Source organism: Lycorma delicatula, chromosome 7 (genome assembly GCF_047948215.1).
Source record: "Lycorma delicatula isolate Av1 chromosome 7, ASM4794821v1, whole genome shotgun sequence".
Classification (NCBI taxonomy): Eukaryota; Metazoa; Arthropoda; class Insecta; order Hemiptera; family Fulgoridae; genus Lycorma; species Lycorma delicatula.
Window position 1 is genome coordinate 80,280,259 of NC_134461.1, and position 21,236 is coordinate 80,301,494.

The 21,236-nt window shown below is 26.9% G+C and overlaps 1 protein-coding gene across 1 annotated transcript in view; it reads right to left on the reverse strand.

Moving 5' to 3' along the window:
• Gnptab (N-acetylglucosamine-1-phosphate transferase subunits alpha and beta) overlaps positions 1 to 21,236 on the reverse strand; it is a 43,698-nt gene that overhangs the window by 8,927 nt on the left and 13,535 nt on the right. The window contains exons 4-12 of the mRNA XM_075372025.1: positions 19,102 to 19,337; positions 17,878 to 18,080; positions 11,766 to 11,909; positions 10,836 to 11,035; positions 10,537 to 10,639; positions 8,620 to 8,939; positions 8,074 to 8,469; positions 4,070 to 4,324; positions 3,106 to 3,258 (exon numbers count right to left, since the gene is read on the reverse strand). Coding sequence (XP_075228140.1) covers positions 3,106 to 3,258; positions 4,070 to 4,324; positions 8,074 to 8,469; positions 8,620 to 8,939; positions 10,537 to 10,639; positions 10,836 to 11,035; positions 11,766 to 11,909; positions 17,878 to 18,080; positions 19,102 to 19,337 — 2,010 coding nt within the window. The remainder of the gene's footprint in view (positions 1 to 3,105; positions 3,259 to 4,069; positions 4,325 to 8,073; positions 8,470 to 8,619; positions 8,940 to 10,536; positions 10,640 to 10,835; positions 11,036 to 11,765; positions 11,910 to 17,877; positions 18,081 to 19,101; positions 19,338 to 21,236) is intronic.

Here is a 21,236-nt window from a genome sequence, read left to right on the forward strand (position 1 = left end):
TGTTATTCTAAAATTTGTTAATTAAACATTGAATAGATAGAATATCTCAGCTATAGATATCATAAAAAACTGATGAAAAAATTGCATTATATAATAGCATTAAAAATAACTACTTTAAATACAATGAATATGCATTATAGAATACATTCAAAAAGTCCCTGGTCCCTGGTATTCCTCCTACAATTAACAACTAGCTAATGTTTTTAAACTCGTATGGTATTCAGTTCCTAAGAAATAATTTCTTTACCACAGTTGGTACTCCAACTACAATGTTATATAGATAATCAATCACTCTGTTGCTTCAGTTGTAAACTATGGTTGATATAAAACGAATTAAGTTATAGAGTTGAAAAGCAGTTTGTGACATGAGTTTGGAGGCGCAAACGACAATGCACATGGCAAACAATGCAACAATACTTTGTAAGAAGAAACAGTGGAAGTTAAAAACCAGCTGTGGATGAAAGGAAACATGAATTAAAACATGTGTCACTAACACAAATTCAATTGAGCTGTTTCCAAATAAATCTGCTCTTGAATGGACAGTAAACTTAATATAACATGGTCAAAAATATATGATCGTATTTAAAACTTGAATATGAAACCACTTCAACCAATTTTTGTAAATGAATTATAAGAATTATTAATTCCCTAATTTACTCACATGTCCTTTATATTACAACTATTTTCAGTTGCTGGGTTTTATCAAATTAAATTCTTTATTTAACTCAACAATGTTATCTATATAATTTATGGTTCTTTTAATCATATTACAGTAATTGCTGCTAATTTCTAGTGGTACAAGTGTATAGATTTATTATTAACTGTTGTTACAAGTAATGGTGATTTTCCATACACTCAGTCTTAACTTATTTTTGTCATTTCTCTTCTGATATGTAAAATGTGGAATTTATTATTTACTTCTAGTTTTGTATGAAAAATATTTGGTCTTTTAAGAATTTCATCCTTTTTTTTAAATTAGTTTTTCTATTTTATGTTGCCAAAAAAAAATCTTTAATACATCCAGTTCATAATTTTATATTATGGTTATTTGTAATATTGGTAAATATCATGTCTTGTATTGTCATAACTAAAATGAATTGTAAAAATAATTACGACAGTATGCTACTTAAAGGTAAGCTCATTGCTAAGCGTTCTTGTAAATAGTAATTATCATGAAATAAATATTAAATAATTTTGATACGTGTATTGTAATGTGTATTTACAGTAACAATAATAGTAATATCAGTATTTCATTTAAAAACTAATCCATAAGTTATTTTAACTGACAAGGGCAGGAAGTCAGCTTACAACTACAATTATTGATGTCCTTTTGCAGGATGGTAGGATGTACGTCCCTATATTAAATCTAAAATAGCAGCTTCTACCTTTGCTACATTTGGAGTAAATTCCATTTTCAAATGGTTCAAGTAGCTTTTGGTGTGTGTTGTATATATTACAATAGCAGCAGCAAAATGATGAGCAATCCAGTCTCATAATTGGGATGTCTTGGGTTCAAGCCTCCATGTTGTTTTTTTTAGTATACTTTTAAGAAAAATGTTTTTATATTAATGCAGTCTTTTTTTTTATGTATATGATTTGTTATTAAAAGTATTTATAAGAATTTGGAGAAAACTAAATGAATCTAGTTTGCTGATTATTATTTTATTTGAATATAACAACCACTTAACTAAAAATTTTCATGAACATGTGGGAATAAGGGTTACATGGGGAATGAAGGGCTAATAAATGGACAATAAACAAATTTTGTTTTTTAATACTTAGTAAATAAATTATTTTAATTTTCAGTATACCTGTTACAATCCGTGGGATTATAATTATAAAAATATCAAAAAGAAATATAAATATTTAAGAAAAATAAATATTTAAATATAAATATAAAAGAAATATAAATATTTTCTAACTGTAACTGGAAAAACTGAAAATTATAATAAATTTATTTATTTTAATTTTTCAAGTTTTATAAAACAAAATTTGTTTGTTAGTTTAATAACTGTTATGTACAAATAAAAATAATAATCAGCAAATTCATAGTTTTTCCAGATTCTTATATCATTAAAAATACTACCTAATAAAATTGGCAGAAGGAGAAAAATGGGAGTGAAATGAAGGAAAAGAAAAAGGAAAGAAGCAAAAAAGAAATGATACTGCAAGGTCCTTAAGAGGCATATCAGAATAAAAAAAAAAATCATCACCTGCAATTATATATAAGAAAAAAATAAATGTTAAAAAAATGACATAGAGAATCCTGCAAATCCTATCATCCTGCAAAAGGGCATCAATATTCTATTTTAAGCTGACTGCATGGCCTTGTGAGTATTTTTTTTTATTGTGCATAGAATAAATTACAATGTTATTCTTATGTACAAATGTTTAATATCATAGGAAACTGGAACATCAATGATTTATTTCTGATTGTTTTATTTTGGTGTTTTAATTCGTTTTAATTGCCATTTCTATCAGTGAATTTTGTTAAGTGTACAATTATTTTTTCTTTAAATTACAAAGAAATTTTATATTTCGTTTAATCTTCTAAAGATTGAATATGAAATAATTCTAATTTTTAAAGCAAAGAGAGACTGGGAACAGAATAACTGTTATTTTTTAATTAAATTCTTCACGGTTTTTTTATAAGTTATACTATTTACAGATATATTTACTTATTTTTATTTGTAAAAATGATATTTTTATAAAGAAACTAACATTTTATTTTACCCAATTTTACTGCATTATCTTTTTTTAATTATAATTTTCTTTTATTGAAATTTTTTTTAAATTATTTAATATGACATTTTAATATGTTTATTTATTTACAACTATCGTAATGTTAATATTTACAAAATTTTACTCAAAATCAACATTAAATTACAGATTGCTCCTTCTTACTGAATTACTGCATGCATTTCTTTGTCTAAACATATATTGATTACATTACAAGCTAATTTTCTGTTTTTTATATTTCCTGATTTTTTTGAGTATTGAGTCCAAAATAAGGATTTTTAAACTATTACTTTGCTATCATATTTGTCAGAAGGCAAAGGCTATATCTACCAACTAATCAATCTCATAATAAAAAAAATTACTTACCCAGTCTGATCAGTATCAAATTTATCAAATAACTGTTCAATAGGCAAATAGACTTGTTCACTCATTAAAAAATAAAAATACGAGAATGCAAACTGCATATCATCAGCACTTCTAATACGATGTGATGAAGTTTTTTCATATTCTTCTTTGAATCTACAATAAAAATTAAATCAATAAATACAGAAAAAATATTAGATAATACATTTATTACTAATCTACAGATTCATTAATTTTTATGCCAATAACAAGTAAAGCTTATAAATCTACTTCAGAAAAAAGTAATGAAATGGATGGTTCAAATAAAATGAGGCAATCTTGTAAATTTTTTATTTTACTATGCCAAATTTTTGAGCACAATTGTCAAATTTTGTTTGATGTGAAATCACACCAGTAATATTGACTGGTTTAGCACCACACATTTTACAGCCTATCTAGTGACAAAACTACTACCCAAATTTTGCACTATTTTCAAATGGTCATTGGGTTATAAACTTCAGAAAATATTTTTTTAAGTAATTTGTAAATAACATTTTTTAATTTACAAATAACTTACAAAAAATGTTAACTTCATCAAATTCTAGCTTATTTAATAGTTCTAAGTAATTATAATCTAATCTTTAAATTTAATGAATTAAAATTGACCACCTAATGGTGAATGCTTTATGGTATTTTAACGTAATAAATCTGAAAGATACACAGAGAATAAGGTTGAAATGAACTGAAGAACATAAATAAATGAAATTGAAAAGGACAAACAATGCAATACTAAAAAAACTTAGAAGAGGATAATGAAATTGATAAAAATCAGAAAAACATAATAATAATAATATATGACAAATCCATGAATTCATTTAAATTTAGAAATAAGCCTGAATAGCCTCACTCAAACACTCAATTTAAAGGAATAAAAAAATATAATGTACTTCTTAAATATAAAAAAAAAAATAAAAAATTAATACATCACCTTTCCTGTAACCGACTCATTATAGATCTATCAATTAAATGTGGCATATGTGCAGGAACTTTACGAGGTTTAAAGCCATATACTTTATTAAATATTCTATTGACATGTAATAATGACTCCGCATATACATCAAGTTTACGATTACTAAATGTATCATCATCATGATGAACATGATTGTGTTCATTATGTTTATATAACAAATTGCCACCTCCCACATTATTCACTTGTTTAACATCAGAATTTCTTTGCATTTTTCTGAAAAAAAAAGAAAGATCCACATTCTATATACAATTTTGAATAACACAAGCCTTAAAAACTTAATAATAACACCAATAACACCATATTCACCAATTCATTCCAGTTCATCCATTTGTTACTTAAAACACCCAATAAGGAAAAATTATACTGTTTATACAATACAATGATTATTCATTAATTCGTTATTCATTCTGGGTTTTTATTAAAAAGCAATAAAAACCCAAAGTATGCTGAACATTTAAATACAGTCAAAACTCTACCAACTACCAACCAGAAAGCATCTAGTACAGATTATTGGATTGGCAACAAAATTTACTTACTAATTTTTGGGGAATAATTTCAAAATAATACTGTTTCTGTAGTAACATTGCACAAATATTTATCAGCACTGATTTAGATTATGTTTCTTTGCTCACAACAAAACTAACTAAAGTTGAAACTAAATCATTTTTTCGAGATCTTAAATTTTTTTCGCTCATATAAATAGTTTTCAAATTAATTTTGTTCATTTCACATACTTAGCTTATTATAAAAATAATTTCTTAAAATGTTTATATCATTTGTAATAAATTATTTTAAAAACCATCTAGATCTTATAAAATATAATCTGCAACAGTAAGTTTATTGCACAGAAATATGTTTTAATCTACAAAATATTGACTAATCGGAGAGTGCAAAACTCACAAAAAACACTGTTATAAGGTCCACCAATTTTTAGAAAAATTTGTATGTAAACAGGCTTCAACAACAATGAATTTATAACAGACTCGACTTCACAGTTAGTAGAATTTTTATTGTCACAGGCATCAATACTCACTGCAAAGAAAAATTTCTAACATACTGGCAACAGCTATCTAATAATAAGTTGATGCTGCCGTACATGTATGATCTATTGCCAATCAGTTTTTTATTGACAACCAGCCTTTGTCATACATCATGCATTTTTACTAATTTTAATATGGTAATATAATACAGTAAATTCCTTGGAGCAAACTAAACTGGTCACCAGCAGTCCACAAAATCCTGAAGAACTATCTGTTCTGGGCAGTTTTAGAGAAGACAGTCAATATTAACAAGTGACAAAAAATAGAAAGCATAACTTACAACTGAAAACCTATAATGAGAAACAAATTTTTTCATCACTGATCAAACAATTACACCAAGAAAACTCAATTACATTTTATTTTTGTAATGGATGCAGGCCTTACTAATGTCTTGATAGAGAAAGAGGTTTAATACATTAGTATAAACTGAATTAATCAATTGAAAAAATATCTAATGACTTTTGCAGTTATTAAAATAATTTAATTTTTTGTTACAATTTTAACAAAAACAACATTTTTTGTAAATAACTGATTAAACCTGAGTTATCAAAAAATTGATCTGCTACCCATTAATGCTTAAATAACTAGAATTGTACTATATGCTAATTTCCCTTACCATTCATAACTCATAAGGCATAATTTTCATATAATAATCAGTTTTTTTTAAACAAATTAAAAAACACATCATTTTTTAAAAATACTACTGCATCTGTATTCAGATATTTTCATAGCTACTGTACAACTCCTATAACAGCGGTGAACAAATTTCAATGTTGTTAATTATCTTAAAAATCATTAAGACCACTGGAAAAGAATAAATAAATAAAATAATAAAAATTAACAAAAGCAAAATTAATGAAGGAGCTGGACAAGAGCTTCAAAAAGATTTTCTGACATATTTTTACACATAAATCAAAATGTCTGCGTATGAATGTACTGATATTTATTTAAAACTGAAGAAATATGGGCTGATCTGAATGATTCTGTTACTAACTTTTTAATTTAAAGTAAGATTATTTTTAAGCATAAATTTATTCAAATAACTCAATATTGGATGAGCAGTAAAGTTTAGAGACCATGTAGTACGTTTTCAGATAAGTTTTCATGTAGTAATACTTTTAGTTGGTGACTACATCATATTCTGTAAAAGAGAACTATACACCTTTCCCAAGTGAAAAATTAAGAAAAAATGAATTAATTATTTAATTAATATTTCATTCCCCACATAAAATATTCACAGATATCACAAATTTAATGGAAAATTTTATAAACCAATAATTTTGATAGCCAGGTACGTAACTGATCTATTTTTTTAGCAAGTACTAACTATATAATAAGTAAAACTTAAAATTGCATCTGAAAATACGAGGGTCATTCAATAATTAAATAGACAAATAGCTGTAGAACAAAAATGGTTTATTAAATAAATACAATTTTTTTTGTCTACTTTTTCATGTAATCCCCACAAACTTCTCTGCACCTATCCCATCTTTTTACAAGTCTTCTTATTCCCTCAGCAAAGAAATCTTTCCGGCTCAAAATGATGTATCCAAGTTTCATCACAGGTTAAAATCCTTCCAAAAATTTGTCATCTTCATTATTCAAATGATTTCTGAGTTAGGTGCAAATGCAAAATCTCCCAGCTTTGTGATGAATGGTAAGCTTTCTGGGAACCCACCTTGCACGAGTCTTACGGTAGTTCAGTTTGTTTTGAATGATGGAATGAGCTGTGCCTACACTTAACTGACATTTTTCAGCAATTTGTTTAATTGTAAGTCGTCAGTCTTCTTGGATAAGTAAATCAATACAAGAATCTAATGCCGAGTTCGACACTGTTACCAGAGACTCAGAGCAGTGCTCATTAGTTTAGAGCCACTTTTAAACTTTTCTACCCACATGTAAAAACTTGCATGGGTTATGCAACTTCTGCCGTATTGTTTGTTCATCTGAGAGAAAATTTTTGATGGATGTACACATTCCAAAAATAAAAATCATACCACAGAACGATCTACAAAAGTATTTTCTTTGAGCGGACATGCCATCGTAACTAAGACTTTAGAGGTTATGTTTACTAATATTAATCGAACAGCTGACTAACACTCTTCACAATGTTGCCAATTAACACTTACAAAAGTTTCAATTGCCTGCATTAAGGGTTTTCTTCATTAAAAATGTTTGTTTAATCATTGAATAACCCTCATAATTCCTGACATTCATTTTATTTTTATGTTATCATTGCATTCCATTTAAGTAAAATAGCTTTCACTTCAATGTGTTTTTTAGTTTGTTTTTTTTTTATTTGTGTGTTTTACTATTTGCATAGATTACAGAAGAAAAACATAACCACTTTTAATAAAACTTAGGAATAAGTTTTTTTAGATATAACTTACAAAACTGAAAATTAACAAGGACTTTAACAATGTCAGTTCTATTTCAACTTGAAATATTGCTGTACCAAAAAAAAAAAAAAAAATCACCATTATACCTAATCTTCAAATGAAAAACCTTGTTTTTTAATACTCAAAATGCCTAAGGATTAAAATTAAAGAAAAAATATATACATAATTTTAATAGAAACCTTTGAAAATTCAAATAGGAGTTCCATCCCACAATCTTGAGTATATAGCTTTTTTGTGATTTTCATGCTCTGGATTACTTTTCAGTAAAAAAATTAGAATACAAGAATCAATTGAAATTATTTTATATAGAATATTTTGGAAAGTTTGTCTATTTGTCTAAGAGTTCCCTTCAGGTTAATAAATAAGAGATCTGGTACTATACCTGGAGAAACACCAGGTAATTTTAGATAGTTTTCATTTGTTTAGAAAGTGATTAGTTTCAAATGTGTTTTTATAAAAAAAAAAAAAAATGAATACACTTATCATGCTGATTTATGAATAATAAATTTATTATAGTACTTACTTTAATAAAATATTATTTATCTGCGCTCCTTTTGCTGTCACATTATTTGAGTCATTCCCAAATGTTTTAATGGTGTCAAATGGCAATGATGTAACACTGTTAGTTACTTTATATAATATACTTTGATTCTGAACACGCTGCTGTATTAAATTTAAGGCACTTCTACGGACTCTATTATTATTAAAAGTATTATATTTTAGCTTATTAAAATATGAAATACTTTTATACAACCATCTACAAATTATTTTACTGTGAAAAATTGGATATGTGTCCTTTAAAATAATATTGTCATTAAAATATTTATCATTTAATGAATTTTTAACAATTTTTCTAATAACAAAATTACTGCTATTGATGATACTGATATCTGATGCATTTGAATTAAAATTATTACTACTATGACAATGAATATGATTTGAACAATTTATGGCATTATGTAAAAATTGTATAAATAGAGAATTAATATTTAAAACTTTAAATTCATTATAATTACAAAGTAATCTATTAAAAAATATATTTTTATAACAGCTACTATTATTTAAATCTTTAAATAATTTTTTAATATTGCCAATATTATTATCAGCATCTTTATCATAAAGAAATAGTTCTTTATAATTAGATAATGTATCACGTTTATTTCTTAACTGATTTTCATTTAATGTATCATAAAATTCCTTACTCCAATCATCAGGATAATGGTCCTGTATTTTAGCATTTTTATTATTTTCATTATCAAATATATCATTACAATCTCCACCATCATAAGCACATGCAAATATATTACATGATTTATCACATACTCCATTACCAACCCATAACCATGGACAATCATTATTGCAATCAGGTACAGGCCAAGATAAATAGACCTAAAATAAATAAATTAGAAAATCAAATTTTCTGAAATAATAAATAAAACATATAAAATATAATTATAAGATTTATTTCCAAACAAAAACTTCATAAGAATATAACATCTAATCCAGTGAGTATTGCTTACAATGAAAGACTGTTTAAATATAATTTTTATCAATAGATCCATTTACTTACTTTAAAAAACTAATATCGGTTATCTATGAGCAGAGATAAATTATAAAAATCTTTCTTCTTCTCACTATCCAATAACATTGTTGCAGCCAAAATCTTAAAACGTACAAGTAGAAAACTTTAAAAAGAAAACTCAATAAATGTAAACAAAAGCTTTTCCTTTCCAAACTTTTATTTATTTAAAATAATCTCTTACAGTACTTTATATGCCGTGTAATGCGTAATAAGTTATTTTTGGAATGAAATCCCTGCATGTCTACTTCAACTCTGAAGATAATTTTGTTAAAGGCACCAGAGGAAGCTTTACATATTTAATAAAATTTGACACAGATTAGTAATGGAATGAAGAATTAAGAAATTGTTTATGTTTTTCATTTTATTTTAAGAGAAAATTAGTATGAAATGTTAAAAATTACAACATAAATAAAATTATATCTGGTATGGGATCTGCATGTTAATTGAATTTTGAGTTCCTTAAAAAATGTTAAATCGTCTTTTCTTTACATAATTTTTAATAACATGTTAGAAACATATATATATGTGTGTTCATTGTTTTTTTGTTTTTTTTTTAATATAAAATCATATATTTAATTTATAAAATATTTCAGGTATATTAAATTTATGCATTCCTTAATGCAATATTAAAATTTCCTGGATTATCCCCATTTTTGTTCACAAAATAACTAACCCAATTAGATTCAGATAAACAGACTTTTATAATTTTTCCCGATACCAGTTTTACTGAAATAATGTTTGTGGAACATACAGTTCAAAACAACAACACATTCCTATCATTACAAGTACAGATAGGGATTTATTATATTTTTATACTTTCCTTCTAAAAAATACAAAGTTTCTCCAATCTTTTGAGTATGTTAAACAAAATATTGTAATAAGTAATTTCTGAGTTGTAAATAACATTAAACATTTTTTAATTATATTTATTTTTATTTTACATTAAAGTTGATTTAAATTATTATCAGATAACAAAAATCTGTTGAATAATAATAATAATTTGTTGAAAAGATAATTATTATTTATTGAAATAATTTAAATGTAAATTTTAATAAAAAAAAAATAATGATTAGGATCAAAAGCTGCCTCTAAATTCATAAGCTATTTTCATAATTACTTATACACTTAATATTGGTTTAAATTTTTAAATAAACAACATTTTAAATATAGTCATAATTTAAAATCATGATAAAAGTTTTACAGCTAAGAGTAATTTTATCAGTAATAATTTCTTAAGAGTAAGTGTTTCACTAAAATTTAATTAAAAGAAAACAAAACAACTTGAATATAACTGAAAAAGTTTTGACAAGTTTAAAAATTTCCACTAAACAAGACACTTTGCTCGGTTCGTTTTAAATCATTCTATACAAATTCTGCATGCAAATTAGATTTTAGCTAAATTACCTTTTCTCCATGTTGTGGTGAAACAAAATCATCTGGCCAAACTTCACTTCCTAAAAATATGTCGTCATTTATATATAAAAATTTTTCTGATAATCCAGGAATCCTACTCAACACAAACAAAGTGTTATCAGTAGAGGTACATAAAATTAGAACCCTAAATAAAATAATAAAAATAAGACAAAGATATAACAAAATGAATAGATACTAATGAATAAACTACGAAACTGCTAATAAATGTGTAAATAGAAATTAAAAAATACGACTAATAAAAAATATATAATAGGACGATTAAAAAATACCTGTGCAAATGTGTTTCAATAGCAGGACTACTGAATGTTGGTAAATGAGTTTTATTAGTAAATATTTCATAATGAGTAACAATTTTAATACGAGGATTTTCTAAATTTAACCAATGAGGTATTTGTCCATTGGTAACTAAATAAACCTTTCTAACCCATGGGGCAAATTTTTCCAATGATCTTAAGGAATACCTTAATTCCTGTAAACATAATCATAATCATAAGTATAGATTAATGACAAAACACACTAAAATATAACTAAATTACAATAAAAAATGATCACATAAAATATTTCTTACTAATTATTGAAAAAATAATTTTTACCTCCAGCCAACCTATGAAAACTGCTGAAGAGAATAAACATCCTGAATTGAGTTGACACGTGTAATACCAATAAATATGTAAATTCAAATTAAATTAATTATAAAAATAAATAAATTAATATGATACTTTATTTCATAAATAAGTTAGGATTAAGCTTCACCCAATAAGACACTGCAGTCATTAGGCTTATTGTGTAGCTAGCGAATAAGTAACAGGATCCTGAATATGTTTCAATACCAAATACCAATGATAAGCTGGCTCTTCAGGTTCTAGTATTCTCATCATGAAGAACCTACTAGACCTAGATCCACAGAACCATTAATGAGAAACAAGAGGTAAGAATGAAGAAAAGGGTGGATGCTAATGAGAGGGATGATCTATCTCTCATGGTGGATCTAATAAATTATATTATTATACTAATAATAGTAATAAAAGAGAGCTAAATAAGCAATTTTTATTCACCATAACCAACTCTCATTAATATGGATATTTAATTAAAATATAACCCTCCATTCTGTTGTAAAAATAAGTTAATTTCTCATTACTAATTTATTTAGTATTGTAATACAACTAGAAATAGTTAAATAACAATGAATTTTTTTTTACCTCTTTATCATCAAATCTTGAAGGAGCAAAATCAGATTGTGTTATATTCGATGGCAATTCCAGAACTAAGTGAACTTCAGATATATTTGCACTAATACCATTATTAATTTTAATTACTTTCCACTTAGTGCCACTATTACCAACCTAAAAAAAATCAAAAGAACTTTGTTACAAAAAAAAATTAAAAAATAACAATTTTTAAAAAATCTTCAGATCTGGTACCATCTTTCTTTCCATACTTGGGTAAGTTTTTCCCACTTCTATATGATTTTTATTTAGGGAAACTAGGAGGCAAAACTATATCTCCTTTTTCTAGAAGAGGAGTTTCTGAGTTGGTCCTTAGACAGCCTTCCTACCAGGAACCAAAGAAGAATTAGTTTTTTAGGTCATGGCATCCTCAATACGAAAAAACTTAATAGTAAGATACAGAACCAACAATGGGAAATAAGAATTCAAGAAAAAGGAAAAGGACTCAAATAAACTATGTATTCATCAGGATAGACCAGAGATTCTCAACCTTTTTAGCTCCACAACCACCAAAAGGTAAAAAAAAATTGTAATAAATATTTTGTGACCCCCAACAACAACCCAATGCAATGAAACCTAGTTAAAATCATTTAGCTGTGTTGATAGCGATGGGTATGAACATGCATGTATGAAGTGTTACAAACATGAGCAATTTACAGGCTCCAACTTGATATGTACATGCTCCTTATAATTTTGTCTGGTTGTATAATATTTGCAGTGAGAGCGTCATGTTTGAATGTCAAAAATGTTGTGCTCTGAACAGAGGTGTAAGGGATTGCAGAACATCAGTTTAGTTTTGAATGTGAAGCACGTGTCTGGTGGCTTTATTTAACTTTTTAAAAGCAAAGTTTCATTGAAAATGAGAGTAATAATTGAGGTTTCAGTTTTTTATTACGCTGTCAAATGATGTAACAGTTTTTCTTTTTTAATTAGATTCTTAAGCAAAATGGATAATAGTCCATTAGTAAATAGTGCGCTGTTTGCTTTCCAGTCCTCTCCAATGAAAACATAAAAATAAATTAGACACTTGGAAACTAAGCATCTGGATCATAAAAGTAAATGCTTGGAATTTTTTTGAAAGAAAATTACATACTTTGAGAAATCAACAAGCTTCTATGTGTAAATCAAGCCATATTGATAAAGATGTAAATCAAGCTAAGATGTCCAAACCCACAATACAATACAATACCACAGCAGAATACCACACAAGTACAATACCCACAATACAATAGCAGAAAACCTCATATTGCCTGCTGTAATTGATATGGTCAATGTTTTAACAGGCATGGAAGAGACAAAATAATTTTTTAAAATTCCGCTTACTAAGACTGCAGTATCAAGGCAAATCAATGACATGGCTGTCTATGTTCGTATCAGATAATTCAGCAAGTGGTACAAGTGAATTTTTTAGTATTCAATTTATGAATCATCAGTTATGTTTTGTGAGATATGAATGTGATATGGACAGATCAATCAAAGAAAATATGTTGTTTTGCAAATCAATACCTGGTCATGCAAAAGGACAATATCTTTTTGATATTTTTTATGAAACACTAAAACATAGACTGAACAAAATGTATTGCAGGATGTAGATGCTGCAAAGACGATAACAGGAAAGAACAATGGACCTCTGAAAAAATTAAAGATTGTCTTTACCAAGGGCAGAATGGATGCACTGCTTCCTTCACAGACATGCTCTTGCCATAGAAAATGTGTCAGAAAATATCATACAAATTCTTTGTAAAGATGTAAAAAGGATAATTTTATTAAAAGTCAACAATTACAGAATAGGCTATTTGCTAAAGTTTGGGCAAAAAGAAAAAATCTTTTCTTTTCCTTACAGAAGTCAGATAGTTATCACAGGAGAAAATGTTAACCCAGTTATTGGAATTGTGAGATGAATTAATAACAATTTTCCAGGATAAACAAATGTCATTCTCAATGTTTTTATGTAATAATTAGAAAATGTTGCTGTTGGCTAACTTAGCTGATGTATTTTCATACTTAAACAATTTGAATATGAATTTACAAGGCCATGATAAAAACATTCTATTAATGACAAAGCTTGATATCTGGATTATTCACCTTCAAAGCAAAAATTCTGATATGTTTCCACTCACTTTCAATTATATTGAGAAAAATTTGGATGAAGAAGACACTATTATTTATCACAGTTTGGATAGCATGAAAATGTCTGCTCGAGTTAAAAATTCAGTTGACGGAATATTTCCTGGAAGATAAAAATGATTTTTTGAAGAGATGGGTACTGAATCCATTTAGTGAAAATGTTGCAGCTGCTAAGTTACCAGTTCATATATAAGACCAGTTCATCAAAAATATTTGCCAATAAAAGATTTCAACTACAATCCAGAACTGAAGATTTAGATATGTTTCGGCTTAGTCATCAAAGTAAATATGGAAAATAAAGACTCAGAAGCATAGAAAATATTAATTCCTTTCACCATGTCTTACCTTTGTAAAAAGGGTTTCTAGTCTATGCTTGTGCTAAAAACTAAATAAAGAAATCGTGAAAAAAATTTGCTTTTATGTATTTCTAAAATAGATCCATGTATGAAGAAACTTTTAAATGAAAAACAAATGCAACCTCTCTTTATTTCTTTTGCATGTGTACTTGTAAATATAAATAAAATGTTAATAATAATGATTTTTTTTCATAAAATGATTTCATTATTGTTTATGTGTAAAGTTGTAGGCTAACTTTGTGACCGTCCCCTTTCATATCACTGCAGTTGCCATAGGGATCGCGACCCCCCAGGTTAAGGAATACTGAAATAGACTAGCCTTGCTCAGAACCTAAAAGCTGCCACACTGAATTAAAAAAAATGATAAAACTAACAGAAGATAGATTTTATTTTGATTTCATCACAGTAGGAAAATTTATAAAACAAATGCAGACAATTTAAAAAAAGTGTATGATTTTTTTTTAACACATGATAAAATTTTCCTCGACTGATCAATTTTTAAGGTAATTCAATAGAAATAAACAATTTTAACTGTTCAACTTCCAAATCAATAATGCAATTAATCTAAGCAAAAACAAACTTGATAAATCAAACTGCATAAAGAAAATTACCTTTAGCCAAATCAATCTATTTATCCATTAAATGGCAGGTAAAAGTTCAAAATGTAGAAAAAGTTCACTGCGGTAGATTTGTATCAATTAAGTATGCTCATGACATAAAATACTTTCACAGTTACAAATTGTACCACTTTTTTTAAATTTTGTGTTCTATAATTAGAAAAGTTGAGATCAGATGTACGAAGTGTACTGACCGACAATCATATAACAACAGAGGTCATTAAATAAGTCTGTATCAAATAGCATCCTTTCAATGACCAGAATCTGACCTTTCAATGAATCAGAATTTTGTACTATTATTATTAATAATAGTACAAAAATACATGGTACTTATCATGGATTAGAATAAATGAAAGAGAATAAAATAGATGACAAACAGAATAAATAGATGAAAAGAAAGTTCAATAATTCAAGACTAACTGATAAGAGATGTTAAAATTCACAGCCCATTAATAAAAATAGCATATGAAAGAACACTAAACATAACAATTAATATGCTTCAGGTACTTCTAGTATTCAATAACAGGTACAAAATGACAAGATCATCTTGAAAAATAAACCAACACAAGTGATGTCTAATTTAAAGGAACTGAAAGATGGAGTATTTAGATGTTTACCAAAGACACGATATTCAATCAGCATCTTTGCCATATGATACCAAAGTAATAAAACCTTTTAGTGATTTTTGAAGACAAGGAACCTTCTATGAACAGATTTCATATTAATGGATTTAAAACAATACATTTTTTGAATAATAAATTTTTAGGTTTACTCTGTTCAATGTCTTTATCTGTTCTGTACTAATCTTTTAAAATTAATATAGTTACTACATCTTACATATTGTTATATACATTCTTTATTTAACAATTTTCACTCTGCACATCCCTGTTATACCGAATTAACTATCTGGATATCTTCACAAATAGCCAACCAACCTACCTTTCTTCTAGGGAAGATTTAGATACTAATATTTTTCTTCTATTAATTTTAAACTTGTTCATTTCAAATTTTAACAAATTTAATTTTCTACATTTTCCTGTAGTACCATGTTTCAAAGCCTACTTTTTTCTGTTTTTTTATCTGGTACTTTTCAAGAAGATGCCTGCAACTGACGAGGCAATCTGTAGTTATTCAGTTAGTTGTTAGATGGCACCACTGAAAGGCTATACTGAAGTAACAAAATAAATAAATAAAATTATAAATATAATCTAACCAAACCTAACTTACACTTGCTCCACTCACTACTGAAGGTTAGCAGCAAAGAAGCATAGGTTAAGTTTGGTTAGATTATATTTATATTTTTACGTCCTATTTAGGTATTTAGATATCAAGTTGATCAGCTAAGCAATGGATTTTGTTATTATTATTATTATTATTAAAGCAATAGTTTATCTTTATTAGCTAAGCGATAGTGATGTTTTGGACATACTAAATAAGTATGTTCTATTTAGGTAATTCAGATATCAAGTTTACCTTTACTAGCTAAGGGACAGCAATAGCCTTTCAGTGGTGCCATCTAACAACTAACTACAGTGACTAACTACAGATTGCCTTATTGAAAAGTACCTTTTATTCTATTTTTTACTGATACAAATTGACTTTACTTCACCCAAATATTTTTAAGAACTTCCATGTAATTCTAGGATACATTCTTGACTAACACATTTTTGCATGAAAACTTTTTTCATTGTGCCAGTTTGCTTTTATATTTTCCTTCTTTGCAGTTTTACAAGAAAATAACAAAATTTGACAACTTCTGGTAGAGTACATTCACCTGCATTAATATTTAATTCTTCATTATTGTCAATTCGGTCACATTAGATTATGTTTGTTTTATTCTTATCTATTTTCAAATTGAATTTCCTCCTAGGAATAAATTCAATATTTCTACTAACTCATTTTGGTTTCTGACAACTAAAGAAAAAGTTCAGTAGAGTAGATTTGTATCAAATAAGTTTTCTTATCTCTCCATCTGTAACGTTTTTCTTCTTTTGCTAGCAGTGACATTTCATCTCCAATATGAATATATTTTTGCCTTCATTTCCTAAAAATGTTCTTAATTTTTCTATACACCACATCCAGCTGTCTAGGAATCACAGTTTTCTCATATCAAATAATTACTTTTAACCTTAACTAAAACCATAGCTCACTCTTTTTTTAATCACAGCTTGCCTCTGTTCATCATCTATTGTAAACTGCTCTTAATTTTAAACAGGCTATAAACAACTTTTCATTACCTAAATTCAATCCAATTTTCCTTAAAATTTTATTCCATCTCAAAGTGCCTTCTCCGTTTCTGAAAATGCTATGTAGTCATTACTACTCTTACACCTATTTTCTGAAATTAGCAGAATCAGAACAACCTCATGATCTTTCTCAGCCAAACTCACCTTTAGTACACATAATCTATTTGCTTATAAACTATTCTATGAATATTTCTTATATATAAGGCATTAACAATTAAAGGTCCTCCATACTCATAAATTTTATATATTAATCTGCACCTAATCCTAAGTTTATTCAGTCCTGCTTCACCTAAATAAGATAATAGTCCTGATAAAATATAAGCCCTTACTGATTTATTTTTGTCTAGAGCTCTATCTAACTTATTTCAAAGTAGTCTCCTCTCAGTACATCAATTTCTCCTTCCTCCTAGGGTAAAATTTCATGTGAAAATTGTACCCTAGAATATGTCTCTCTCCATATCTAAGTATTTCTTCTTTTGCTAACGGTGATATTTAATTTGTGATATCAATACTTTTCTGCCTTCATTTCCTAAAAATTTTTCTATATGCCACATCTAGCTTTCCAGCAATTACAGTTTTCTTATATCAAATGAATATTTTTAATCTTCCTTTACTGTAAGGCACTTTCCATTAATTTTATTTATAATGAACCTAGAAGATCTGTTGTCTTTATCACCTTAATCGGTTTTATATTTTTAGATTAATTCTAATTGTAAATTAATATAAATGATTTTCTTACCTTAAATATTGAATTGATGGAACTTTCAAGATGAATGATTATGGCATTTGCTTTTTCATAATACCAAAATAATTTAACAATATTATATCCTATCCAATCATTTAGTAAATCTTTTGTTATACTTATTTTGGTCTCTTTTAATCTGAATGATAATTTTATTAATATAAAATCATTTGGACTATATAAGTTTTCAACAGTTTTATCTTCAACAGAAAATTAAAAAGAAAATAATAAATAAATAGGTAATATAAACAAAAATACTAAATTTTACAATATTAAATCTAGCCCAATTACTTTTTAAAGAAGTTTTACTTCACAGCTCAAATTTACTAAAATATGTACAGTAGTTCCACAGGCCAGTAGAATGTAGGATAAGTGAAAATCCATACCATATATGGTATGGATTAGTTATGTGAATCTCCACAACTAAAACTTGAAGAGATACAAGCTGTTATTAATTAAATAATTAAATGGAGTTAAATGAGGTCTTTAAAATGTATTATAACAAGGTAGATGTGGAAGGAAAGGAGACTCATGATGCCAGATTACTTTAAGTAGTAAAATAAATAGATTCATTTTTGTAAATAAAACAATTGATTACCAGAAAACATTAAGGCAACTTATCATCTTGCCCAGAAAATTAATAATTTTACTGACTCTAATGACTAAAATGCACCAATCTATTGGCCCAGATATTATTTATATTTTGAAAATTCCTATTTCCCTTCACCTTTTCACTCAATTATTTAAAACAAATCAAGTTTTGTGTTTTTTTTTTTTTTTTTTAAATGAGGGCTAAGTTCATTTTTAAGATAAAAACAGAAATAAAAATACCAATATAATATTAATGTTATTGGTGTAATAAATAATCCTGAAATCTGTACACAGCTGACGTGTTTCTCATCTTTTCAGCATTTCATTTTATTTAGCAATTTTGAAATTACAAAAAGAAATTATCCTATAACTTAAAAGTAAATTTTTTTTGTATGATGTATATTGGTGTCATATAATTTTCTTATTTTTTTCAACTTTTATCATATAATATACGTAACAACAATAAAAAAATTTAGATTACAAAAGTTAAACACAATGTCATTACATAATTACTTATATTCTTTCAAAATCTGTAGAAGAACAAGATCCATAATAAAAATACTTTTCTTTATTTTTTTTAATTATCAGAAAAAATAATCAAATTATTCAAATTAGTATGTTAAAGAGTACCTGTTGTCCAGTGAGGCTGATGAATATTATTAAAATTATTATCATAATATGTTTTAATATTTAATCCAAACTGTTTGCTAGCATCATCAGGTGTTTCCCATTGGCATAACTTCCATAACTGCTGCTTTATTAAAGATTGTTTTTTAGTTGAAACTGGTGAATTAGTTTTAATGATTGAACATTTATTGTTATCAGTATTATTCTTCAATGATTTATCATTATGTTGCTTATTAAGCCTAATTGAACAATTAATTAAATATTATTTTTATAAGTTAATTACTTAATTTATTTCCATTAATACATAATACAAAATGACATGCATCAATGTTTTATAGATGTTAAACAAAAAAACTGTAACTTTTTGAAGGCTTTGTATAATGTATCATAAATACACTTCTGTTGCAGAAAAAAGCTACTTACTCGTACAGCATAATATACTGGAAACAAAATAACATGTGCTTTCTTGTAGTAGCAATAAATACTGCTACAAAAAGAGTATTGCCAATAAATAGATACTAGTCAATGTTTCAAAAGGAATTATTGAACCCCTCACAGATGAACTCACTACACTGTTACATTTATTTTTTAAATACATACAGAGTTATTAGCTGGATTTTTTTGTCATATTTCACATAATTTTAATTTAAAATCTTGACAGTATTAATATAATTTCTTGGAAAGAATAAATGTAAAATATTTTTATATCTACTGTAAACAATGTATTACAAATATAACTTATTATGAATAAAAAATAATTTCACTTTCATTTCAAATATAAGGTGTTTAATAATCAATGAGAAAGCGTCATATAAATATTGCATAGTCAAGCTAATAAAAACCTAAATGTTACAATTTCAATTATTTTTGAATAGGTTAGAAATTTCTTGACCAAAGATTTTTATTCACTATTTAATAAAATACTTTAAGTAGTTCTAACAAAACAGAAAACATTTCTCCTACAAAATGTATTTTTTTTTACTGCATTATTATTAAAAGCTATCTCAAAACTAATTAATTTTTAACTAGCGCTTGATGAGCTGCTACACAGTATTAGCACTAGATTTCATTTCACATGATTTTTCGTCTTTTCCATTCATACGGATGGTGGGTAGTTGGGGGTAAGGACTGATTGGGGGTGAAAGACTGATTGGGTGGTCAGAGGCAGAAGAATTTCTTTTTAAAGAAGTTAATTTTTTGTATTATTTATTGCTTTAGTATATCTCTCCAAACTACATTTTCAGTTGACTCTCCCCTTTTGCTTTTACCTGAACTCTTAACATTTTTAAAAGATCTTGCACATGAGAAAGTCACGAACAGTTGTCCACGACTGAGGACTGGTTCTGGGAAGTAAACTCCAACATTATTGTATAATGTCTCTTCTTGTGCCTTATTTATGGTCATACAGAAAGCTAGGTGCACAGGAAATTGTCTCCTCTTGAATGAAAATGGGTTGAAATCTGTAAGTGAAAGATCAATTCTAGGGAGTAGCACCCTTTGGTCACTATTAACTATTATTTCCACGTTCAAAGCATTATTTTACAATTTACTAGCCATTCACCTTTATTTTTTTAATTTGTTTTACATCAATTCACCGTTGAAATTGATGACTGATATGGCCAGTTTTAAAGAACGATGCAATAATACTCAGATTTATTTATTTGATATCTCTCTAAAATAAGGGACTGAAGGGAGCAGGCGACCACTGATGACATATCTAAGGGGTCATTTTAAAAACATTTTGGTGAAATCGGTATAGTGGTTGGGGCTACAAGACTTAAGGTTTTTGCCAATTATTTTAAATATATAGATAGATAGCTTTTTTTTATCACTGTAGCTTTTCTCCTGGCACTATTTTTTAAACAATATGTAATGAAAAAAAAGTTTCTTTTTTGATCAATCTGTTTTTTTATTAGTTTCAACTTAACAATTAACAGTTTTCTCAGTTTTGAGGATCTTCCTTCATTTCCTTATGCCCCTTCTGCTATGTCCTTTCTTCTTCCTCTTCCTTTTACTTTCTGTTATACAACCCTTGTTGATCACAATTTATGTTGGGTATTACACCAATCAAGATGTACATACCATCTTCATCAAATTCTACTCCACCCCAATTATTCAAGTACTCCTTCATTTATTAT